A 21,054-nucleotide genomic window follows, 5' to 3' on the forward strand; every position below is an offset into this window, starting at 1 on the left:
TCAATAATTGTATATTTATTGGTTTGCGCAAAAGTTGTCACATCTACAAACTAAGGTACGTTTTCTGGAATTTACGCAGCTTTTAGTTTACGACTGCCTATCTCAGTTCTTGAGGTGCTAAAATGGCAGGGCAGTACAAAACCCCCCCAAATGACCCCATTTTGGAAAGTAGACCCCCTAAGGAAATTGATAAGTGGCATGTTGAGCCCATCGAATATTTTATTTTTTTGCCTCAAGCGATTGAATAATGACAAAAAAATAATTTTTTTTTTTTTTTTACACAAAGTTGTCACTAAATGATATATTGCTCACACATGCTATGGGCATATGTGAAATGACACCCCAAAATAAATTCTGCTGCTTCTCCTGAGTACGGGGATACCACACGTGTGGGATTTTTTGGGAGCCTAGCCGCGTACGGGGCCCCGAAAGCCAAGAACCGCCTTCAGGTTTTCTAAGGGGCGTAAATATTTGACTTCACTCCTCACTACCTATTACAGTTTTGAAGGCCATAAAATGCCAAGATGGCACAAAACCCCCACAAATGACCCCATTTTAGAAAGTAGACACCCCAAGCTATTTGCTGAGAGGCATTTTGAGTCCATGGAATATTTTATATTTTGCCACAAGTTGCGGGAAAATTACAAACTTTTTTTTTTTTTTTTTTTTCACAAAGTTGTCACTAATTGATATATTGCTCACGCATGCCATGGGCATATGTGAAATGACACCCCAAAATAAATTCTGCTGCTTCTCCTGAGTACGGGGATACCACATATGTGGGACTTTTTGGGAGCCTAGCCGCGTACGGGGCCCCGAAAACCAAGCACCGCCTTCAGGCTTTCTAAGGGCGTTACAGTTTTGAAGGCCATAAAATGCCAAGATGGCACAAACCCCCCCCAAATGACCCCATTTTGGAAAGTAGACACCCCTAAATTTAGGGGTACACTAGTGAGACTAGTTAATAAATGGCGGGTGCCCTGAAACTATAAAAAAATAACTAACCAACCAGCGTCACCTGTAACAGTTATATGGTGATCACTGGTGAAAGGGTTAACTAGGGGGCAATCAGGGGGCTTTATGCGGTAGTATATGGGGGTCCCTGGCGCTATAAAAAGCTGCGGCGAACCTAAATACCTACCTGCCTAACTAGCGTCACCTGTGACACTAATACAGTGATCAGAAAAACGATCGCTTATTAGGCTGGGTTCACACTGGAGCGATGTGGGAACGCCACGAATGCGCGGCGGGTTCCCGCATCACATGCCTCCCGGCGGCAGTTCACACTGCCCTATGCGAACTGCTGGGAGTGTCAGTGAAATGTTAATGACACCCCCAGATCAGTTCGCATATCGCAGTGCGATCTGCAAACTCGGATCGCATGGTGTGAACACCCATGCGATCCGATTCTGCTGCGGACCAAAAAAAGGGTCCCGTGCGAGTTTTCGGCGGGTGCGGCGGGTGCGACACGAATTCAGCCATACTATCTGTATGGCTGAACTCGAATCGCACAGAGATCGGATGTGATTTGCACTGCAGTGCGGTGCGAATCACATCCGTTCTCATAAACCGCTGCAATGTGAACCCAGCCTTAGTGACACTGGCGACGGGGGGTGATCACGGGGTTAAACCTTTATTGGGGGGGTTAGGGGGTACCTTAGAACTAAAGGGGGCTAACCCTAACTGCCCTAACAGTTATTACAGTCACAAATGACACCCGCCGGGTGATCAGGGGGTTAAACCTTTATTAGGTAATAAATGGCGGGTGCCCTGAAACTATAAAAAAATAACTAACCAACCAGCGTCACCTGTAACAGTTATATGGTGATCACTGGTGAAAGGGTTAACTAGGGGGCAATCAGGGGGCTTTATGCGGTAGTATATGGGGGTCCCTGGCGCTATAAAAAGTTGCGGTGAACCTAAATACCTACCTGCCTAACTAGCGTCACCTGTGACACTAATACAGCGATCAGAAAAATGATCGCTTATTAGGCTGGGTTCACACTGGAGCGATGCGGGAACGCCACGAATCCGCGGCGGGTTCCCGCATCGCATGCCTCCCGGCGGCAGTTCACACTGCCCTATGCGAACTGCTGGGAGTGTCAGTGAAATGTTACTGACACCCCCAGATCAGTTCGCATATCGCAGTGCGATCTGCAAACTCGGATCGCATGGTGTGAACACCCATGCGATCCGATTCTGCTGCGGGCCAAAAAAAGGGTCCCGTGCGAATTTGCGGCGGGTGCGGCGGGTGTGGCGGGTGCGGCGAATGGCTGAACTCGAATCGCACAGAGATCGGATGTGATTTGCACTGCAGTGCGGTGCGAATCACATTCGTTCTCATAAACCGCTGCAATGTGAACCCAGCCTTAGTGACACTGGCGACGGGGGGTGATCACGGGGTTAAACCTTTATTGGGGGGGTTAGGGGGGCACATTAGAACTAAAGGGGGCTAACCCTAACTGCCCTAACAGTTATTACAGTCACAAATGACACCAATGCAAAAAAAAAAAAAAAAAAAAAAAAAGCAATTGGTGTCACTGTGACTGGGGGGGCAGGGGTAATTGGGGGGGGGGGGGGTGATCGGGGGGTAAAGGGGGGGTGTGAGTGTGCCTGGCATGTTCTACTGTATGTGTGGTGTGTTGGTGCAACTCACCGAACCTCTCTCCTCGGTGCCGGAACGAAAAATACCGACACGAAGGAGAGAATACATCACTTCCTCTCCTGTGTTTACATTACAGGAGAGGAAGTGATGTCACGGAGGATTTCCATTCGTCGAGAGCGATCGCGAGGGGGTGGCCATGAATGAATGGCCGCCCCCTCATCCCGGATCGCTCTCGAAGGAATGCCGACCGCCGCAGGCACCGGGGGGGGGCCCGATCGGGCCCCCCACCCGCGGGCAGGCAGGGACTTATATATACGCCCATATGCCTGCCCGTGCCATTTCTGCCGACGTATATCGTCGTGCGGCGGTCGGCAAGTGGTTAAAAATGTCTACAGGTTACCAGTTTTGAGTTACCAGTTACCAGTTTTGAGTTAGAGGAGCTCTAGGGCTAGAATTATTGCGGTAATACCTCACATGTGTGGTTTGAACACCATTTTCATATGCGGGGGCTACTCACATATGCATTTGCATCTGCGCATGAGCTCATTGGGACGGGGCACTTGAGAAATCGGGTCACCTTTATTCCTATTACAAAGAATGTAAACATCTCTTGTAATTGAAAAAAGCATGATATGACCTCTTAAATATGAGATTGTGGGTCAATAAGACCACAGATCTCATATTTACACTTAAAGGGAATAATAAAAAAGAGGGTGCGATTGTCTCTACCATTACCGGAGACCACCGTAGTGTGGAGGTGGGGGTCCCTCCTGCCAACAATAAAAGTGATCTTGCGGCAAGTCTGCTGCAGGTATCACATTTATTTGAAAGAAGAGAAAAAAGGAGGGAGAGGGGGAATTTGGGACTTCAAATTAAATTACGTGTATTTCCATCCCTGTCATTCTGACTATATATTTTTCAGCACACGGGCAAATTGCTAGTGATTTGAAGGAAAAAAAAGGTTGGAACTTTAAATGAAGCCCATGGTTTGAAAGACAACACAAAATGGTGGATAAATAAACTGTTTAATAATTCATATACAATGGTATTAAACAATATCCTATTAACACTTGGCAAGAAATCTAGAATGAGTAGAAGCACTGATAAACAGTGAACAACATACAGACTATGATATCAATAGCAAGATAGGTAAAACAGGTAATAACAATGGTACAGGCATCATTGATGGGTAAAATCAAGGGACCATCAGTATCAAATGAGGTAAACAATTATTGCATGATCTTGCTTGCCTGATCTCTGGCCTCAAAAATCCAGAGATTTGAGTAATCCATATTTGTACAATGAAATTGGTGTATAAAAAGATGGCTGATAGCTTGACACGTTTCGTTCAAGACCACTCATCAGGAGCAGACACGTCATGTTTCTAAAATTGAAATGATATAATAAGTCATCAAAGGGTACACAAGGGGCAGATAGATCCCCTGAAGGGATAAAATACTCACTAAGATACATTTGTTGGTGGTGGATGGGCAGGAGTGGTAAATAATTGTTTACCTCATTTGCTACTACTCATTCTAGATATATTGCCAAGTGTTAATAGGATATTGTTTGATACCATTGTTTGTATAAATAATTATTAACCACCTCAATACAGTGCACTTACACCCCCTTCCTGACCAGAACAATTTTCAGCTTTCAGCACTCTCACAGTTTGAATGACAATTACTCAGTCATGCAACACTGTACCCATATGAAACTTGCATCCTTTTTTCCACACAAATAGAGCTTTCTTTTAGTGGTATTTAATCACTAGTGGGTTTTTTTTATTTTTTGTGCTATAAATAAAATAAAACGTAAATTTTGTGAAAAAAATGCCTTTTTCTTTGTTTCTGTCATAAATGTTTGCTAATTAGTAAGTTTTCTTCATACATTTTGGCCAAAATGTATACTGCTACATATCTTTGGTAAAAATAACCCACATTAGTGTATATTATTTGGTCTTTGTGAAAGTTATAGAGTCTACAAACTATGGTGCCAATCGCTGAAAATTGATCACATCTGATCAGGCCTTCAGTACATCAGGTGTATCTAATTTCTTGAGACACTAACAAGTCAGGAAAGTACAAATACCCCCCAAATGATATTCCAAGGTATTAAGTAAGTAGCATGGTGAGTTTTTTTAAGTTGTAATTTTTTCCCACAATTCTTTGCAAAATTAAGATTTTTTTTTATTTTTTTACAAAATTGTCATATCAGGTTATTTCTCACACACAGCATATGCATGCAACAAATTACACCCCAAAATACATTCTGCTACTCTTCCCGAGTACGGCGATACCACATGTGTGAGACTTTTACACAGCCTGGCCACATACAGAGCACCAACATTGATGTAGTACCTTCAGACGTTCTATGAGCAAAAATTACGCATCTCATTTCTCAACCACCTATTACACTTTTGAAGGCCCTGGACAATGGAATTTCCCATAAATGACCCAATTTTGGAAAGCAAACACCCCAACGTATAATCTGTGAGGCATAATTAGTCTTTTGAACGATTCATTTTTTTCCAGAAGTTTTTGGAATATGTGGAAAAAAATGAAAGCACAAAGTTGTCAATTTATAAGATATTTCTAACACATAGCATGTATATAACAAAAATGACACCCCAAAACACATTCTGCTACTCCTCCCAAGTATGGCAATACCACATGTGTAGGACTTTTACACAGGCTGGCCACATAGAGAGGCCGAACATTGAAGTAGTACGTTCAGGCGTTCTAGGAGCATAAATGACACATCTCATTTCATTCCTACCCATCACACTTTTAAAGGTCCTGGACCACCAGGACAGTGAAATTACCTACAAAATGACCCCATTTAGGAAAGCAAACACCCCAACGTATATTCTATGAGACATGGGCTGCAAATAGGTACTCTGAAGGGCGGTGACAGGTACTCATATGGACTGTGACAGGTACTCGGGTACTAAGATGAACTGTGACAGGTACTCATATGGACTGTGACAGGTACTCGGGTACTCAGAAGGGCTGTAACAGGTACCCGGGTACCCTGATGGACCGTGACAGGTACCCGGGTACCCTGATGGACCGTGACAGGTACCCGGGTACCCTGATGGACCGTGACAGGTACCCTGATGGACCGTGACAGGTACCCTGATGGACCGTGACAGGTACTCGGGTACTCTGATGTGCCGTGGTACGCAGATGGACTGGGACAGGTACTCGGGTACTCTGATGGGCTGTGATTGACAGGTACTATGAGGGGTGGTGACAGGTCCTCTTTATTGGGGGGGCAATCAGTGTGATTGGTGTACACTGTAGGCAGTAACGAGATGTTACCACAATCTCCTCCTCACACACGATCGGTGTGTGAGGAGGAGAACCCGGTAACATCTCGTTAGCGCGGTTTGTTTACATTTTAGTGATCGGCTGTGAAAGGATCACAGCCGATCACGTGGGTAAACAGCCGGCCAATGGCTATTTACCAGCGTCGGTGACGAGTAGTGTTCCCGGGGAACACGCCGCTACCGACATGCACGTGCAGCGCGATCGCGCGCATACGCCGTGCACAGTGGGGGTGTGACCATCTGTGATCGGCCGTGACTTCATCACGGCCGATCACGTGGTAAACAGTCATAACCAATGGCTGTTCACCCCCTTTGGTGGTGAGCGGTGTCTCCGTGACACACCGCCACCGAAGAAACAGGGATGCGCACGCACGATCACGTGCATTCCCTGTTTAAATGGGAGGCCGTCGTAGGTGCGCCGCCTGGCCGTCATTTCACTGCCGGCGGTCAGCAAGTAGTTAAACAGCTTATTTATCCACCATTTTGTGTTGTATTGCAAACAATGGGCTTCATTTAAAGTCCCAATGTTTTTTCCTTCAAATCGCTAGCAACTTGCCCACGTGCTGAAAAATAAACACCCACTGAAGAAGAGGATACTGAGGTTATGCCAGCCAGCTGCTGTGATAACAACAATACTCCTCTTCAAACAGCCAACGTATAACTATGACGAGTGGTCCACAAGTAGTTAAAATATATACATGTTCAAAAAGTAAATGCACTTTAAAACAAGTTCTCACTGGCCACTGTAGCTGAAGACACTGGAGTAATTAATTATTAGTGATGGACCAAAAATATACCTGGGCTTGGTTCAAGGTGGGTTTGCCAAATGTTGCGGTCCCAAATCCAAACCTATTGAAGTCAATGGAAGCTGAATCTTGGAAAAATGTATTGTGCATTTTCTAAGGTAAAAAAAAAAAAAAAAAAAAAAAAATGTAAATGCTCGGTTTGGCAGGAGAAATGATTTTAATAATGTTTAAAGTGAAATATTAAATGCACATGTGGCAGGGAGCTGGCTTTCTTACTCAAAAGACACTCCCTCTAGTGCGAGCTAAAACTCATCACACCCTGCCAATAGAGCGATTAACACCAGCAATCAAAGCATACAGGGAAATGTAGTTCCAGGACTCAAGTTTGACATTAAGATTTGATTTTCCATTTTGATTTCCTGAGCAGAATTCTGACAGCACAAGACGGAGGAAGAGATCAGACCTGAGGGAGAGATGCTGCCTCTCAGGTGATTTCGCTGTGCGATTTAGGCTCTTGCCGCCAGTCGGGACATCCAGCCTGAGAGGGGAGGTCCCAGGTGCACATCCAGACGCACTTGCATTATGCAGAAGTCTGGCAAATGGAAACTCAGGACTACTGTTCGCCCGTTCGACGAATTCCGAATGTTATGGGCCGTTCTCGCCAAATTCTAGTGGCACGTCTTGGCTCATGCATTGCTGGCTGCTGATTGGCCAAGCATGCACTATGACTCGCATGCTTTGGCCAATCACAGTGCAAAAAAAACAGAGCCAGGATTGGCCAAAGCCAAGGTGGCTTTAGGCAATTATGTTTTAGGGTGTTTAGTACACGCCCCACACTATATAAGGCCGCCTGCGTGGTGGCCTTGTGTAGTGTGTTGCGGTGGCAGAGAGAGCTAGACAGGGACCATGTCATTTGATTCAAGTTGCATAGAATAGGCAGACAAGTCAGTTAGCTTCAATTACAGTGTGTAGAGGATATATATGCATCCCAGGTGTGTTGTAGAAATGTACACACTGTATTCAGTTTAGCTAGATCCTTTCCTGTTAGTCTCTTCTTAATATACTGACAGGCAGGGAGCTGCACTATTTGTACTTGGTGTACTGTGACCTTTGCACAGTGTGCACCTAAAGCTTTACCTGATTACAATTGCTGGTATTCCCATACAAATACAGGCAGGGAGCTGCAATATTTTGTTTTAGTGTCCTTTGCACCTAAAGCTTTACTTGAATACAATTGCCACTGTTCTCATATTAATAATACTACTGGCAGGCAGTTGATTCTGCTAGCTGCAGTATAATCAATATATATTTTATATATATATATATATATATTATACACACATCCCAGCTTTGTGCAGCTACATCTCCCTGCAGGCCATTAGTATGTCTGGAAGGCCAACAAGGAGAGGCAGACAGTCACGAGCCAGTAAAAAGATGGCAAACAGGCTCTGTGTCTAGAGGCAACAGTGCTGGTTGTGGACACGGTGCATCATCAGCACGTGGCCGTGGGACACGCTCTTCCTCTTTTTCAGCAGCTGGCCGTGTTGAGCCGCAACATGCCGAAGACTTGGTAGAGTGGATGACCAAGCCATCCTCATCCTCCTCATCCTCTCTCACCCAAGCTCAGGGTACTTTGTCTGGCAAAGTAGCTGCCAACGTGGCCTCTTCCCTCGGCTCAATGGCATCATGATTTAAGGGGTAAAATAGAGTAGATAAGGATATCCCCGCGCTATCATAAAAACAGAGACTATCACTAAGAAAAGGTTGCAGCAAACCACCGACAGAGGTATAAACCCTACCACCGAAAATCAGGTTTGTAAAAATCAAATAAATGGTGTTGTGCTACCTTAAAAATTAAAACTAAACTAAAGGGCCTAGTGTAATTACTCCAACTAAATAGCAAGATAACACACCCCCTATAAAATATCCCTAGCAAAACAAATAAATAAATGTGCAAGGAAGTATATTCCAGGGATATAAATACCACAAAAACTATAAGGAAAGAAGCAGCAAAAATTCAAACGGTAAGTAAAGTGCCTGGTGCTTAAATAATCATAGTCCCATCAGTCCATATTCACATATGTAAAAAGACAACTAAAGTGGTTGTAAATCCTTACAAACCACTTTGACCTACAGGTAAGCCTAGATTAAGGCTTACCTTTAGGTCCAAGAAATATCTCCCAAACCTATACGGTTTAGGAGATATTTGCCGGAAGACGGGCACCGCTATCTACGGCGCATGCGCCGTAGACAGCGGTGCGCAGGCGCACTGAGCGGGGCATCGTCGATGACGGCAATGCTGCGAGTCTCGGCTCCCGTGCGCATGCGCGGGAGTGACGTCATCGCTGCTCCGGCGAATCACAGCGCCAGAGCAGCGAGACCCATCAAGAAGATGGACGCTCGGAACTACAGGGGACAGCGGTGACTTCGCTGGCTCCTGTGTCAGGTAAGTGACACATAATGGACTACTATGTGATGCATAGTAGTCCATTATGCTTTGCCTTTACAGGGAATGAAAGAGGAAGTAAACTCATCAGGGTTTACTTCCTCTTAAGGCCTCCAACTGTGCAATAATAAAGTGCAAACAAACTTCTCATGGATACATAGAATCAAGTACAATAAAATAGAAAATTGATAATGAAGACGTAAATCACACAGTGCAAATAAGCAAAAAAGGAATTGAGTCTCTATGTAAACAGAAATGAGTAGAGTGAACAGTGACTTATTTAGTGCTTCTCCAAATAAAAGGTGACAAAAACTGTGAATAAAACACTTGTGCCTCTTAAGTTCTCACAGCACACCAGGTGGGGTTGCCCCTTACCTTACTGCTGTAAGGTAAACAGCAGGTCAGCAAGATAGGGATACATTCTCTGGATCTTTCCCTATTCCTGGCAGATTAATACTGTCCCCCATGGCTGGTGTTGATAGTTCATTAATTTTCACAAGGATCTCATGAAGGAAAGAAAAGTAGGTGCCAATGGTGAAGTACGTACATACATTTATTAATTTAAAAGTGATGGAAAGGTACTCACAAACAGATGAACAACAACTTGCATAGCAAACAAACGAGCGTTCCGCTCGTGTTACGGACGTCACTTCCGGTGTCCTAATTCCTGGTATTCCTGCGCGTATCGTTACCTAACACATGACTTCATCAGGGAATGGAATACAGGTTTACGGAAGTGTCTCTTATACTATCATGTATGGCGGTCATTATCCCGAAGCCGCCCCTAGGATAGCATTACCGCGGCCATTTTTTAATAGATTAGGCTACATCCGCGGCCATTTTTTATGTGACCAGACGGCAGCCATTTTCCCAAAGCCACCCAACAGAAAATAAAAAAACATACATATTACCGCAAACAAATGTCATAATTAAATAAATAGTCCCCACAAAGGGAAAAAACTTCCTACACATTCTATTAGCATCAATTATTGGACTGCAAAACAGTCCTCATTATAGCCAATATAGGCGACCAATCGCCATATCCACACTTTATACCTAATATTCATGATGTCAAATTTTAAAATAAAAAACAAACAGTTTCAATTTAAAATAGTCTATATAAAAAAATAAAAAATTTAGAATAAAATTATATTTTAAACTACCCGAAGAGTCAGCTATAGCGGATACCGGAAATGATGTCCAAGAATAAAAAAGTACATTCTTTTCACAGAACAAGGTATTAAGCCCAGCCTCCTGTCATTGATAATTTACATATATATATATATCTATATATATATAGATAAATATAGAGATGGAATATACACTACAAGATCATTAAACTAAATTTAGCTATACCCGACTACCATTGATTAAACTAAAAATCACCAATGAAACAATTAAGATCGAAATCTATATTCAAGCCTTGAGGCATAAAAGTATCTAAAATAAAAATCCACTTAGATTCCAATTGGCTAAGAGTCCTAACTTCATGGCTCCCTCTCCAATATTTTTTATATGGCTCTATGCCCCAAAAAGTAAGATGGGTGGGGTCCTTGTTATGGTGGGTGCTAAAATGTCTAAACACACTAAGTTTATCAAAACCATTGATAATATTTTTTACATGCTCCTTAATCCTTACTCGTAGGGGCCTTTTTGTTCGCCCAACATATTGTAGGCCACAACTACATTGAAAGGCATATACAGCCCCTTCCGTGTTGCAGCATACAAAATCCTTGATTTCATACAGGTTCCCAGTACTTGTGGAAGTGAAGTTGAATTTCTTTTCAGCAGCTCTTTTTGTTCTTATGCAAGCATAACAGCGTTTACACGGGTAGAACCCCTTTCCTGTAAAGAAGGTTAAACCGTTAAAGGGAGGATTGCTCTGTGTCCTGAGCCCACCCTTTTTCTAAGCCAATTGGAGCCTCAGGCTCTAATTGCATGCTTTTAATTTTTTTTTTTTTTAAAAGCCCATTGGGATCCATGCGTCCAGCGCCCTGCATGTAGATTAAGGGCCGGGCACATGGATTAGGGGGGGCTGCGTCCCTGCGCCCCATATGGACAGACTGCCACTGGTTGGCTTATGGGAGTGCAATGCTTCTGTTTTCATACATCAACTCAACACATCGCTGGTGTAGCTACTGCTACCGTACTGCTACTTTGTTTTAAACTACCAACTACCTAGTCTTTTCTGTTTTTTTTTCATCACAGTAATCCTGCAATGACGTCTCCTTTTAATTTATCCTGCTGGGTTTTCAATGTTTTTGAGGATATTGAAGTATTTGTTTCATGGTCTGCTTCTTGTACACATTTATGACTTTCAGCATTGCATGGAATAAGCATATTGCTGAGTGAAGCATTGTTAAATTGCAGCAAAATGTTGATACTTTGCTGTACCTGAGAAAAGTCTTTTTAAGGAGAGATATATTTTTAATCGGTCATTTTTCTACTCTGTTCAAGATGCCAATGATGCTAATCCTTTTAAGAAATCCAGAGAATCCAATGTATCCCATTGTGCTTAGAATAAAATATTTTGCTATCCTATTTTCATGTGGAAAATTTTCATGATGTGTTTTCAGTTCAAAAGGTGGTATATGTGGAGGTGACATATCAGGGAAAAGTTTTTTGTATGATTTTATTTCATCATTTTAAATCCATGTCAAATCAGGCAAATTGACAGATTTTAGGATGTTTTTCCACCTCTGGTACTGTTATCTAATTGTTTACCTGCATTTTTGAATCTAGTAATTGCATTTCGATTTCCAAAGCCTACCAAAATTTTCACAATATACGGTTTTTTTTTTTTTTTCTAGACATAAAATTTCTTAATGTCTATGAAGGAGGATGGTCACAAAAGCATTTAGGTGTTGACACTGAAAGAAATACCCATGTTCTTTGGAAACATCACGCAAGGCCATTTATTTATCTTGGATTCACAACCCTCAAAGAGGAGCGCACTATTCCACGTGAACTTGACTTAATAGGAGGAAACCAGTACACTGTTATTGCTTTGAACATTGGGGTGCATTTTAGATTATTCCCTGTGCATCACTACATTAAGAGGCTGTACAATATCCGACGTGCCATAGAGCGCCTGCTTCTGAGAAGCCCAGAAACAAAAGTTATCATCAAGACAGAGAATACAAGTGAGATGGCAGAAGAATTTGAAGGAATGAGTGATTTCCATGCATATGTTCACTATTACATTATGGAAATTATCTTTAAAGACATCAATGTTGGTTTTATAAATGGTTGGGACATGACTACTGCATTCAATTACAATCGGATTCATCCTCCAGAAGCCTATGTAAGAAATGAGATCAACATGCTAATGACATACATCTGTAGCTGACCTGTGAAATAAAGATTTGTCGTTGCTTTATTTTCCCAATTTTGCATCATACTAGAGGTTAAGTAGGAAAATTATAGCTACTGTGCCATTTGAAAAATCAGAACAGAATGCTGACAATCATTGCCACTCTTTGCTGCCCAGTATATGTTCCTGTCTCAAGCCAGCTCTATGATTTTTTCTTTAACTACATCGCCTGGACATTCCCTTTAACTTCCTAATTGTTTTTTTTTTTTTAGCAGTGGCATCGGGGCCAATTTACTAAAGGCAAATAGACTGTGCACTTTACAAGAGAATTTGCCCCAGAGCATAGTGAATGAGATGACGTTCTAATGATTTTCATAAGCTAATTGTGGACAATCAAAAATGGTGTTTGTTTTATTTTCCTTGAACATGATTGAGTATTTTTGGCAAAGTGAAGCTTCATCATATTCACCAAGCTCTGGTGCAAATTTTTTTGCAAAATGAATAGCTTATTTGCCTCTAATAAATCAAAACTATAATGCACTTTAACCATACAGTTGCTAATTGCGAGTGAATCTGCAATAGTGAGTGGATCCACGAGGCTCACGCTCCACGATCCTGGGCACAAGATCTGAGCCCAACAGATGACTAGGCTTGGTCACTGTGACACTTCCATCATCAGACAGGCTTCAATGGGGACATCCGTGACACCTTCCTGCTATGGTCACTCCTGCCCTCTGGTCGGGTGAGTGGACCTATATGGCCCTTGTCTGTCTATTAGCTAACCAGTGTCACCATTCACGTTCTTTAGCTACTTCCACTATATGGCTTACCCACACAGACTGTTTTACTGAGCTAACCCCTGTTTATATGGTCCGGTCTGAGGAACTGCCATCCTGTGGCTACTCTATACGATATAATACACAGCGATTGTTTACCAGCAGGCCATTTTCTCCATAATTGTTTAATTTTGCCATCTAAGGACTTGGGGCGTAGACTTAACACAGCGCTCAGGTCCTCAATTCATGGGGGCTATGGTGGCTTTAAGTGGTACAAATGATGTACATGTCCAGATGTCACCAGGATATATGTGCTATTCCATTTCCACTTTCTGCCCCAAATGATGATTTGTATCAACTATGTGTAAATGGTGTGTGCTTGATGCAGCTGCTCTTAATGTAGACAACCTTGTCTTTTTAAATACAGTTCAGGTGTTGGTGGTGGGTTACTCAGTTTTTGTAATAAATAAACTTTTGTGCAATAAATTCCCTAATTAAGCTGCTTGGTCCGCCTGTAACTTCCTTCACAGGCGGCTCTACACCCCCTGTATCCTTTTTGTGAATATGTATAAACCTTCACCCATGTTTTGTGAATGAGGACAATTCAGGCCAAAAGCGGGATTTGTGTGGATTGGTTCTCTATCTCTAGCTAAGATGAAGTCATACAGTATATCACTTGAGTACCATTATCCGGCCACTGCTGTGATAATTTGACAATATCACCATCATGCAAACACTGTACCCAAATTAAGTTTATTTACTTTTTTCTGGTGGCAATTAATAACTACTGGGTTTTATATATATTTTTTTGCTATATATTGGAAAAAACAATACAAAATTATAAAAAACAGCTTCACTTACTTTCTGTTAAAATGCCAGGACAATACAACCACCCCCAAAATGACAAATTTTTGGAAAGTAGTCATCCTAAAGTGACCTCATTTTGTGCCACAGTTTTTATGGAAATTAAAAAGAGTATTGGGATTGAGAGGCCTATGGCGTATGACGTCAGCATGCTGGACACCACGGCCATCCTTTTGGTTAGATACAAAGTACTTCTATGTGAGTTGATTACCATAATTAAACTATTCATTTTACTCGTACATACATCACTATGGAAGTTCTTTTATATTATTAAGGACATGTCCGCATATTTTGGATCGGGCCCGGCTATTGAGTGACCACTTAACTCTGGGAGCTTTGGTGTCATTGGAACATTTGAGAGATCTTTATAACCATAAGCTTTTATGTAAATGGAATAGTTATTCCTGCACTCCAATGGAATATGAATAAATAATGGTCAATGGTGCTGACAGGGGCAGATCCAGAGTCTATTCTTGGGAGGGGCACTGCCAGAAAAATTTTTTTTTGGGGGCAATTTATCGGGGAAATGGCTGGTGTTGATGCTTCAATCATCCTGGCACCATGGTTGTTATGGTGTCAGGATAATTGAAGCGCATTATTTTATTATTACATTGCTATATAAAATGAAATAGTTCAGCTCACCATAATGCAGAATCAGTGGGAGCCCAGAGCGTGTCACTTGCTACCGTCGCCTGCCACCAGATGGGGATTGTCACGTGCCATGTCACTTGCCACATGCTGCGGATTGTCACCTGCCACACGTTGTGAATTGTCACACGTTGCTGGTTGTCACCTGCCTGCTGGCAGATGCAGATTGTCACTTACCACGTCACTTGTCACATGTTGCGAATTGTCACTTGCCACATCACCTGCCACACGTTGCGGACTGTCACTTGCTGCTAATGTGGGGATTGTCTTTTGCTGTGTCCCAGAATCAGGCAGCAACTGACGTCACTCGTTGCTATACGCCAGGCAACCGTGCGTTAGCAACGAGTGCAGGGAAGAGGCTCCACCCACCTGTTCCTCCTCCTATACTAGTCGAGTCTCTCTCTGCGCCGCTGATCTGCTGATGGATGCGAGAGAGACTCGGCAGAGGCAGCGGCAGCCACGGCAGAGCTTGTGAGAATCTGAGAGATCATGTCAGTCAGAGTATTGGGGGGGCAATTGCCCTGTTGCCCCCCCCCCCCCCCCTGGATCCACCCCTGGGTGCTGCAACCACCGTATGGGCCAAACACTAGCCAAAATATATATATGCAATAACAATCAAGTGATGGTGTTGCACTCCAATGTGAACTGTGATAATATAAATACCCACTTACAATGTGGACACATATACAGATATGGGACAAAAAAAAAAAAAAATTTTTTATAATATATATATATATTATAAAAAATTTTTTTTTTTTTTTATATATTAAAAACCGTGATCAATAATGTGCAAAAAACTAAATAGGAGAAAACAAATTTGGCATAAATATAGCAATGGAGCTTCAGAATGTCCAAATGTGCAACATAGTGCAAACAAATTAAGGTGCAAGCAATCAAAATAAATTGGCTGAAAGTCCTTTACAACGCATAAAACAATAATAATCACACCATAAATAAGGTGAAGCTTCAGAATGTCTAAATGTGCAAAGGTGCAACAAGTCGTATAGATTTCAATTATTATTAAAGTGTAAGGTGTGAGTGCGCATGCGCGGGACTTCCGGTCGGACGCCTTGATCGGGAGCTCCGTACCGCTCCGGCCCTTCGGCGCTAACATCAGCTTTTCCAGCCAGCGGGAACCTCAGCCGCATACATCACCGGGCTCCGGAAGACACCAGGAGCTCGCACATATGCCCAAAGGCCGGGCAAAAACGTTCGCCAGCCGCCAGTTACTTTACGGCCTAGACGAGCCTGATCCGTCCAAGATGGCGACCGCTCCTCTTCCCGGCGGAGACACAGACATCAGGGATGATATAGCGGACCCCCCTCCTCCCCAGCCCTCCTCCGCTGCCGTGAGTAGCATCCAGGACCCTCAGACTTCTCCTACTTCTACTATATCATTGATACATAGATCGCTGGCAGGCTTCTCTTATTCCCCTCAAACCATCTCCCCAAATAGCCTGGCTGAGGCCCTGCAGGCCTCCCCTCAGCCTATCCATCCACCTGACCTGACACAGCTCTTAAGTAGCTTTTCTGAAATGCTGGCAGCAGGCCTAGCTCAAAATGCTGTTCAGATAACTTCAATCAAAGCCGACCTGCAGAATCTTGGGGCCAGAATAGATGTGATAGAACAGGCAGTGGATAATACAGCAGCTCGCACTAACCAGAACACTAAATGCATACAGTCCCTGCAGGAACAACTGGAATCAGCTCTTTCTAAATTAGATGATTTAGAAAACAGAAGCAGAAGGTATAACTTCCGCATCAGAGGTGTGCCTGAATCTGTCACGGACATTCAAAGCACCGTCAAGGCCTTCATTAAGGACATTATCCCGGACGTTCCGGACCACAAGCTAGAGCTGGATAGGGCCCATCGAGCGCTACAAGCCCCCCGTCAGGACGGCTTGCCCCGTGATATTGTGATCAAGCCTCACTTTTATGGAATTAAAGAGGAAATCATGATGCGATCTCGCAATCGGGACAATCTCACCATCCAGGGCAATAAAATCCAAGTCTTCGCAGACATCTCTCCCGCTACGATTCAAAAGAGAAGATCTCTCAAGCCCCTTCTGGAAGTTCTAAATCAAAATTCGATCAAATATAGATGGGCCTTTCCATTTCGCCTCCAGTTCCAGTGGAAAGAAAGACAGTACAGCTTTACCAACTTTCATGACGGGGAAACCCTCCTCCTGCAACTTGGGCTCATTACACAAGATCTACAATCCAACCAGATGGAGAGCCGGCCGAACGCGTCTAAAAGACCCCCCCCGAACAGCCCGTTGGCCCCCCTGTGGGTGAAGCAGAAGTCGAAGAGGCACCGCGACTCTGTACCTCAAAAGTGACTCCTGAGCCCTTAGGGCCTCTAGGCCCCTGACTTTTTTTTTTCATTTTTGAATCCTGATGATTGTCAGGAGGGGCCGACGGACTTTCCGGCTTCCCTCCGGTCCTTTTAAGGACCCCCTGGACTCAGTTTTTCCCCTTTGCAATATGTGATTTTTTCTTTTTTTTTCTCCCAATCCCCTGGCCCCCTCCCCCCCCCCTCCTTCCCTTTTTTTTATTTTATTTTTATTTATTTTTACGGGGTGTGAATGTCTGTCCCGATTTTCAACTTAACATTCACCTAACATCCCGTGCTCTCCCCCCCGTCCATGACACATCTCTCCTAACGTTGTTGTCGTACTGACACCATTTGTTTTTTTGGTCTCGCTATTTTGTTAGACAGTCCCGGATCTTAATTGCTTATAAGTTTTCCAAGGTTGATATGTTTTTTTTTTTTTTCCTCTTCGTTAAATTCTTTTATGGTTCTTTGTCTTTGCCTGCTGGCACCCATTTTTATAGGCACGTCGATAGAGGCGCTGGAGCCGGAGCGGGGCTTATTGCCGTGTGCCACTCTACCTGCTGCCCCCTTGTGGAGATTTCTCCCTTAGGGTCTCCAGGAATGCAGTCTGATTTCAGACTGCCTTTAGTTCGGGCCCTCCTGGTTCAGGAGGCTCGAGGTGGGCTCTGCCATTCCAGACCCACCACAGAAGGACCCGAGCTTTCCCGTTCTCGAGTCCTTCCCCTTCTACCCCCCCCTCCTTCCCTCCCCCACTTTCCCTCCTCCTCTCACTCTCTCCTTTTCTATTCTTCTCTTCCTACAGGAGCCCTCGGGGAGATCCCGCCTTTCGGTCTATGGCGCATTTCAGCACCTGTATCCTGCACCTCGGAACAGCAAACAAGTTCTCCTACCCAGGGTAAGATTGTTATTCCCTATTTTGTTCCCACACTCTGATAACCATGGCTGATCCGCATATTAATAAGACGACGCTCAAGATAGCGTCGCATAATACTCAAGGCCTAAACTCCCCTTCTAAAAGACATAAAGCTCTTCACAGCTACTACATTAGGGGCCTTAATATTGTTATGCTTCAAGAAACCCACTTCCCCAAAAATTATAACCCCACGTTTTTACACCGGAATTTCCCTACCTTCTTCTTAGCAAACGCAGAGGACAAGACGAGGGGGGTTGCCATATTATTCTCTAAACACACCCCGTTCACCCACATTCAAACCATCAGAGATATCAAAGGGAGATATCTTCTGGTTAAGGGTCTTATTAACGATATCCTTTTCTCCTTTGTCTCTTATTATGCGCCCAATAAAAACCAAGCTCCTTTCTTCTCGTCCATGCTGACTGCCTTATCCTCCCACCTGGAGGGTAAGGTGGTTATGGGAGGTGATTCGAACATCGCGTTTGACCACCTTATGGATAAGAGTTCCAATGGTAGAACCCACCTGAAACGTCCCCCCAAACAGAGCCTAAAAATTGCTAAACTTCTACATTCTCTGGGGATGATAGACTCCTGGAGAGAGCTTCACCCTGATGCTAGGGACTTCACTCACTTTTCGGCTCCACACAGGACATTCTCCCGCATAGATCACATCTTTGTCCACACAGCGGATATTACCTTTTTATCTCAGGCTGGCATTAAAGAGGTACCATGGTCTGATCATTCAGTCATCTACATCCAGCTAGTGGGCTTTCTGGCTCCGGCGGGCCCCCCCCAATGGCGCCTTAAGGAGTCCCTCCTTGCTAACCAAATACACTGTACGCAACTGGAGAGAGACCTGAAAGAGTTCTTTCAACTTAATGACACTCCTGAAATCTCCCCGGGCACGTTGTGGGGGGCCCATAAAGCGGTCATGAGAGGCAAAATTATTCAGCTGACCTCCCAGCTCAAGAAGGAAAAAGCCCAAGGCATAGTCAATCTGGAACGGGACTTCCAGGATCTGAGTGCTGCTCACAAGAAAAATCCATCACCCACTTCATTAGCCAAAATGGATACCGCTAGAATTGCTCTGAATTTGGCCCTGACTTCCAGTGCGGAGAGCCACCTCAAATGGACAAGTGGCAGATTCTATCTTCACACTGATAAATTTGGCCCCCAGCTGGCTGCGAGGCTTTCCCCCCGGCACAGGATTCAGGCCCTCCCCAAAGTGAAGTCCCTTTCCGGAAAACTGACTCAAAACCCTAAACAGATTCTTGAGGCCTTCAATAAATTCTATTCTAATCTATACTCGGACACCGACCCCGCTAGTATTCCACAGATGGAGGCCTTCCTGGACGGTATCGCACTCCCTAGAATCTCAGACTCCCATAGGGAGCTTATGGAATCCTCTTTCACGGAGGAGGAGGTTAGAGAAGTCATTAAAGGACTTAAACTTGGCTCGGCCCCTGGCCCTGACGGGTTTTCTACTAAGTACTATAAAAAGTTTATAGATGTCCTAGCTCCTTACCTGGCCCGATTTTTCAACTCCCTCAACAATAAGTCATCCCTGGATCCGACAGCTAACCTGGCATTTATATCAGTAATACCTAAACCCGATAAAGACCCAAGCCTAGTGAGCAACTATAGACCTATATCCCTAATTAATAACGATCTGAAAATAATGACCAAGATTCTTTCAAACAGACTGGGCTCTTTCATAGGTTCATATGTCCATGGGGACCAGGTTGGTTTCATACCAGGCAGGCAGGGGCCGGACCAGGTGAGGAGAGCTATGGACATCATCTCCATCCTCCAGTCGGGCTGGGATGGCGGTCCTCTCCAGGAGGGTTTCCTATTATCCATCGATCTCCAAAAGGCCTTTGATACCGTTACCTGGCCATATTTGTTCCGCACACTAGAGCGATGGGGTTTTGGCCACAAATTTGTCAATACTCTTTCCGCCCTTTATTCCCATCCTAGTGCCCGGATCAAACTTCAAGGCCATCTCTCAGACCCCTTTCCTATTGCCAAGGGCACTAGGCAGGGTTGCCCGTTATCTCCCCTATTATTCGCTATAGCTATAGAAACGCTAGCAATCTCTTTCAGGACTCATCCAGATATCCACGGCGTGCGCTGTGGCCCCTCCTCACACAAATGCGCGTTATTCGCGGACGATGTCCTTCTCTTCATTACCTCACCACTCATCTCCACTCCCAACGTTTTAAGGGTGCTTCATGAGTTTGGGCAAGCCTCTGGCCTGCAAGTCAACATGTCCAAGTCAGTAGCCCTCAACATCTCTGTTAACTCGGTATCGGTAGCAAAACTCCAAACCCAGTTTCCCTTTTCGTGGAATCCTACGTCCATTCCCTACTTGGGGATCCACCTCACCCCAAGCATTGGTCTACTCTATAAGCACAATTTCCCCCCAATGTACAACAAATTGAAGGCGGACCTGGATCAGTGGTCCCTTTACAAGCTCTCCTGGTTAGGCAGAGTTAATGCCATTAAAATGACCCTACTTCCCCGAATCCTCTATCTTTTCCGCTCGCTCCCTATCCCGGTTCCCAAATCCCACATCAACAGTTTGCACTCTTCTATAATCCGCTTTGTGTGGGGCGGCTCTTCCCATAGATTACCCAAATCGGTTCTCTTCAGACCCAGACGAAAAGGAGGACTTGGACTACCTAATCTTTGGTGGTATTACCAAGCGGCGCAGTTGAGCCAGATCTCCTGTATCTACACTAACGGTAAGAAACCGGATTGGGTGGACATGGAAAGACAAGCTATTCCCAACTTTACCATAGATTTTCTTATATGGCGACCCTCCAAGTCCAGGCCTCCGATTATGTCACCCACTCTGTCTCATTCAATGGCCCTCTGCGATTCGGTTCACTCCAAGAACTCCCTGACTTCCCCGTGGCGCCCTCTAGCACACATCTTTAACAATCCTCAGTTTCCACCTGGACTAGACGTCAAAACATTTCAATGGTGGCTCAACAAAGGTCTCATTAGAATTGGGAACTACGTCAACTCCAACGGTCCCCTCACGTTAGACCAGTGTATTTCTAAACTAGAGATGC

At 44.2% G+C, this 21,054-nt stretch overlaps 1 protein-coding gene across 1 annotated transcript in view; it reads left to right on the plus strand.

Annotated features, from left to right (window-relative positions):
- LOC143997264 (NXPE family member 1-like) overlaps positions 1 to 13,657 on the plus strand; it is a 230,592-nt gene extending 216,935 nt beyond the window's left edge. The window contains exon 5 of the mRNA XM_077492803.1: positions 11,939 to 13,657. Coding sequence (XP_077348929.1) covers positions 11,939 to 12,477 — 539 coding nt within the window. The 3' untranslated portion in view covers positions 12,478 to 13,657. The remainder of the gene's footprint in view (positions 1 to 11,938) is intronic.
- The last annotated feature ends 7,397 nt before the right edge of the window (positions 13,658 to 21,054 follow it).

The sequence above is a fragment of the Lithobates pipiens genome, unplaced genomic scaffold (assembly GCF_037356315.1).
Source record: "Lithobates pipiens isolate NorthernLeopardFrog02 unplaced genomic scaffold, aLitPip1_a1.2 Scaffold_19, whole genome shotgun sequence".
Taxonomy (NCBI): domain Eukaryota; kingdom Metazoa; phylum Chordata; class Amphibia; order Anura; family Ranidae; genus Lithobates; species Lithobates pipiens.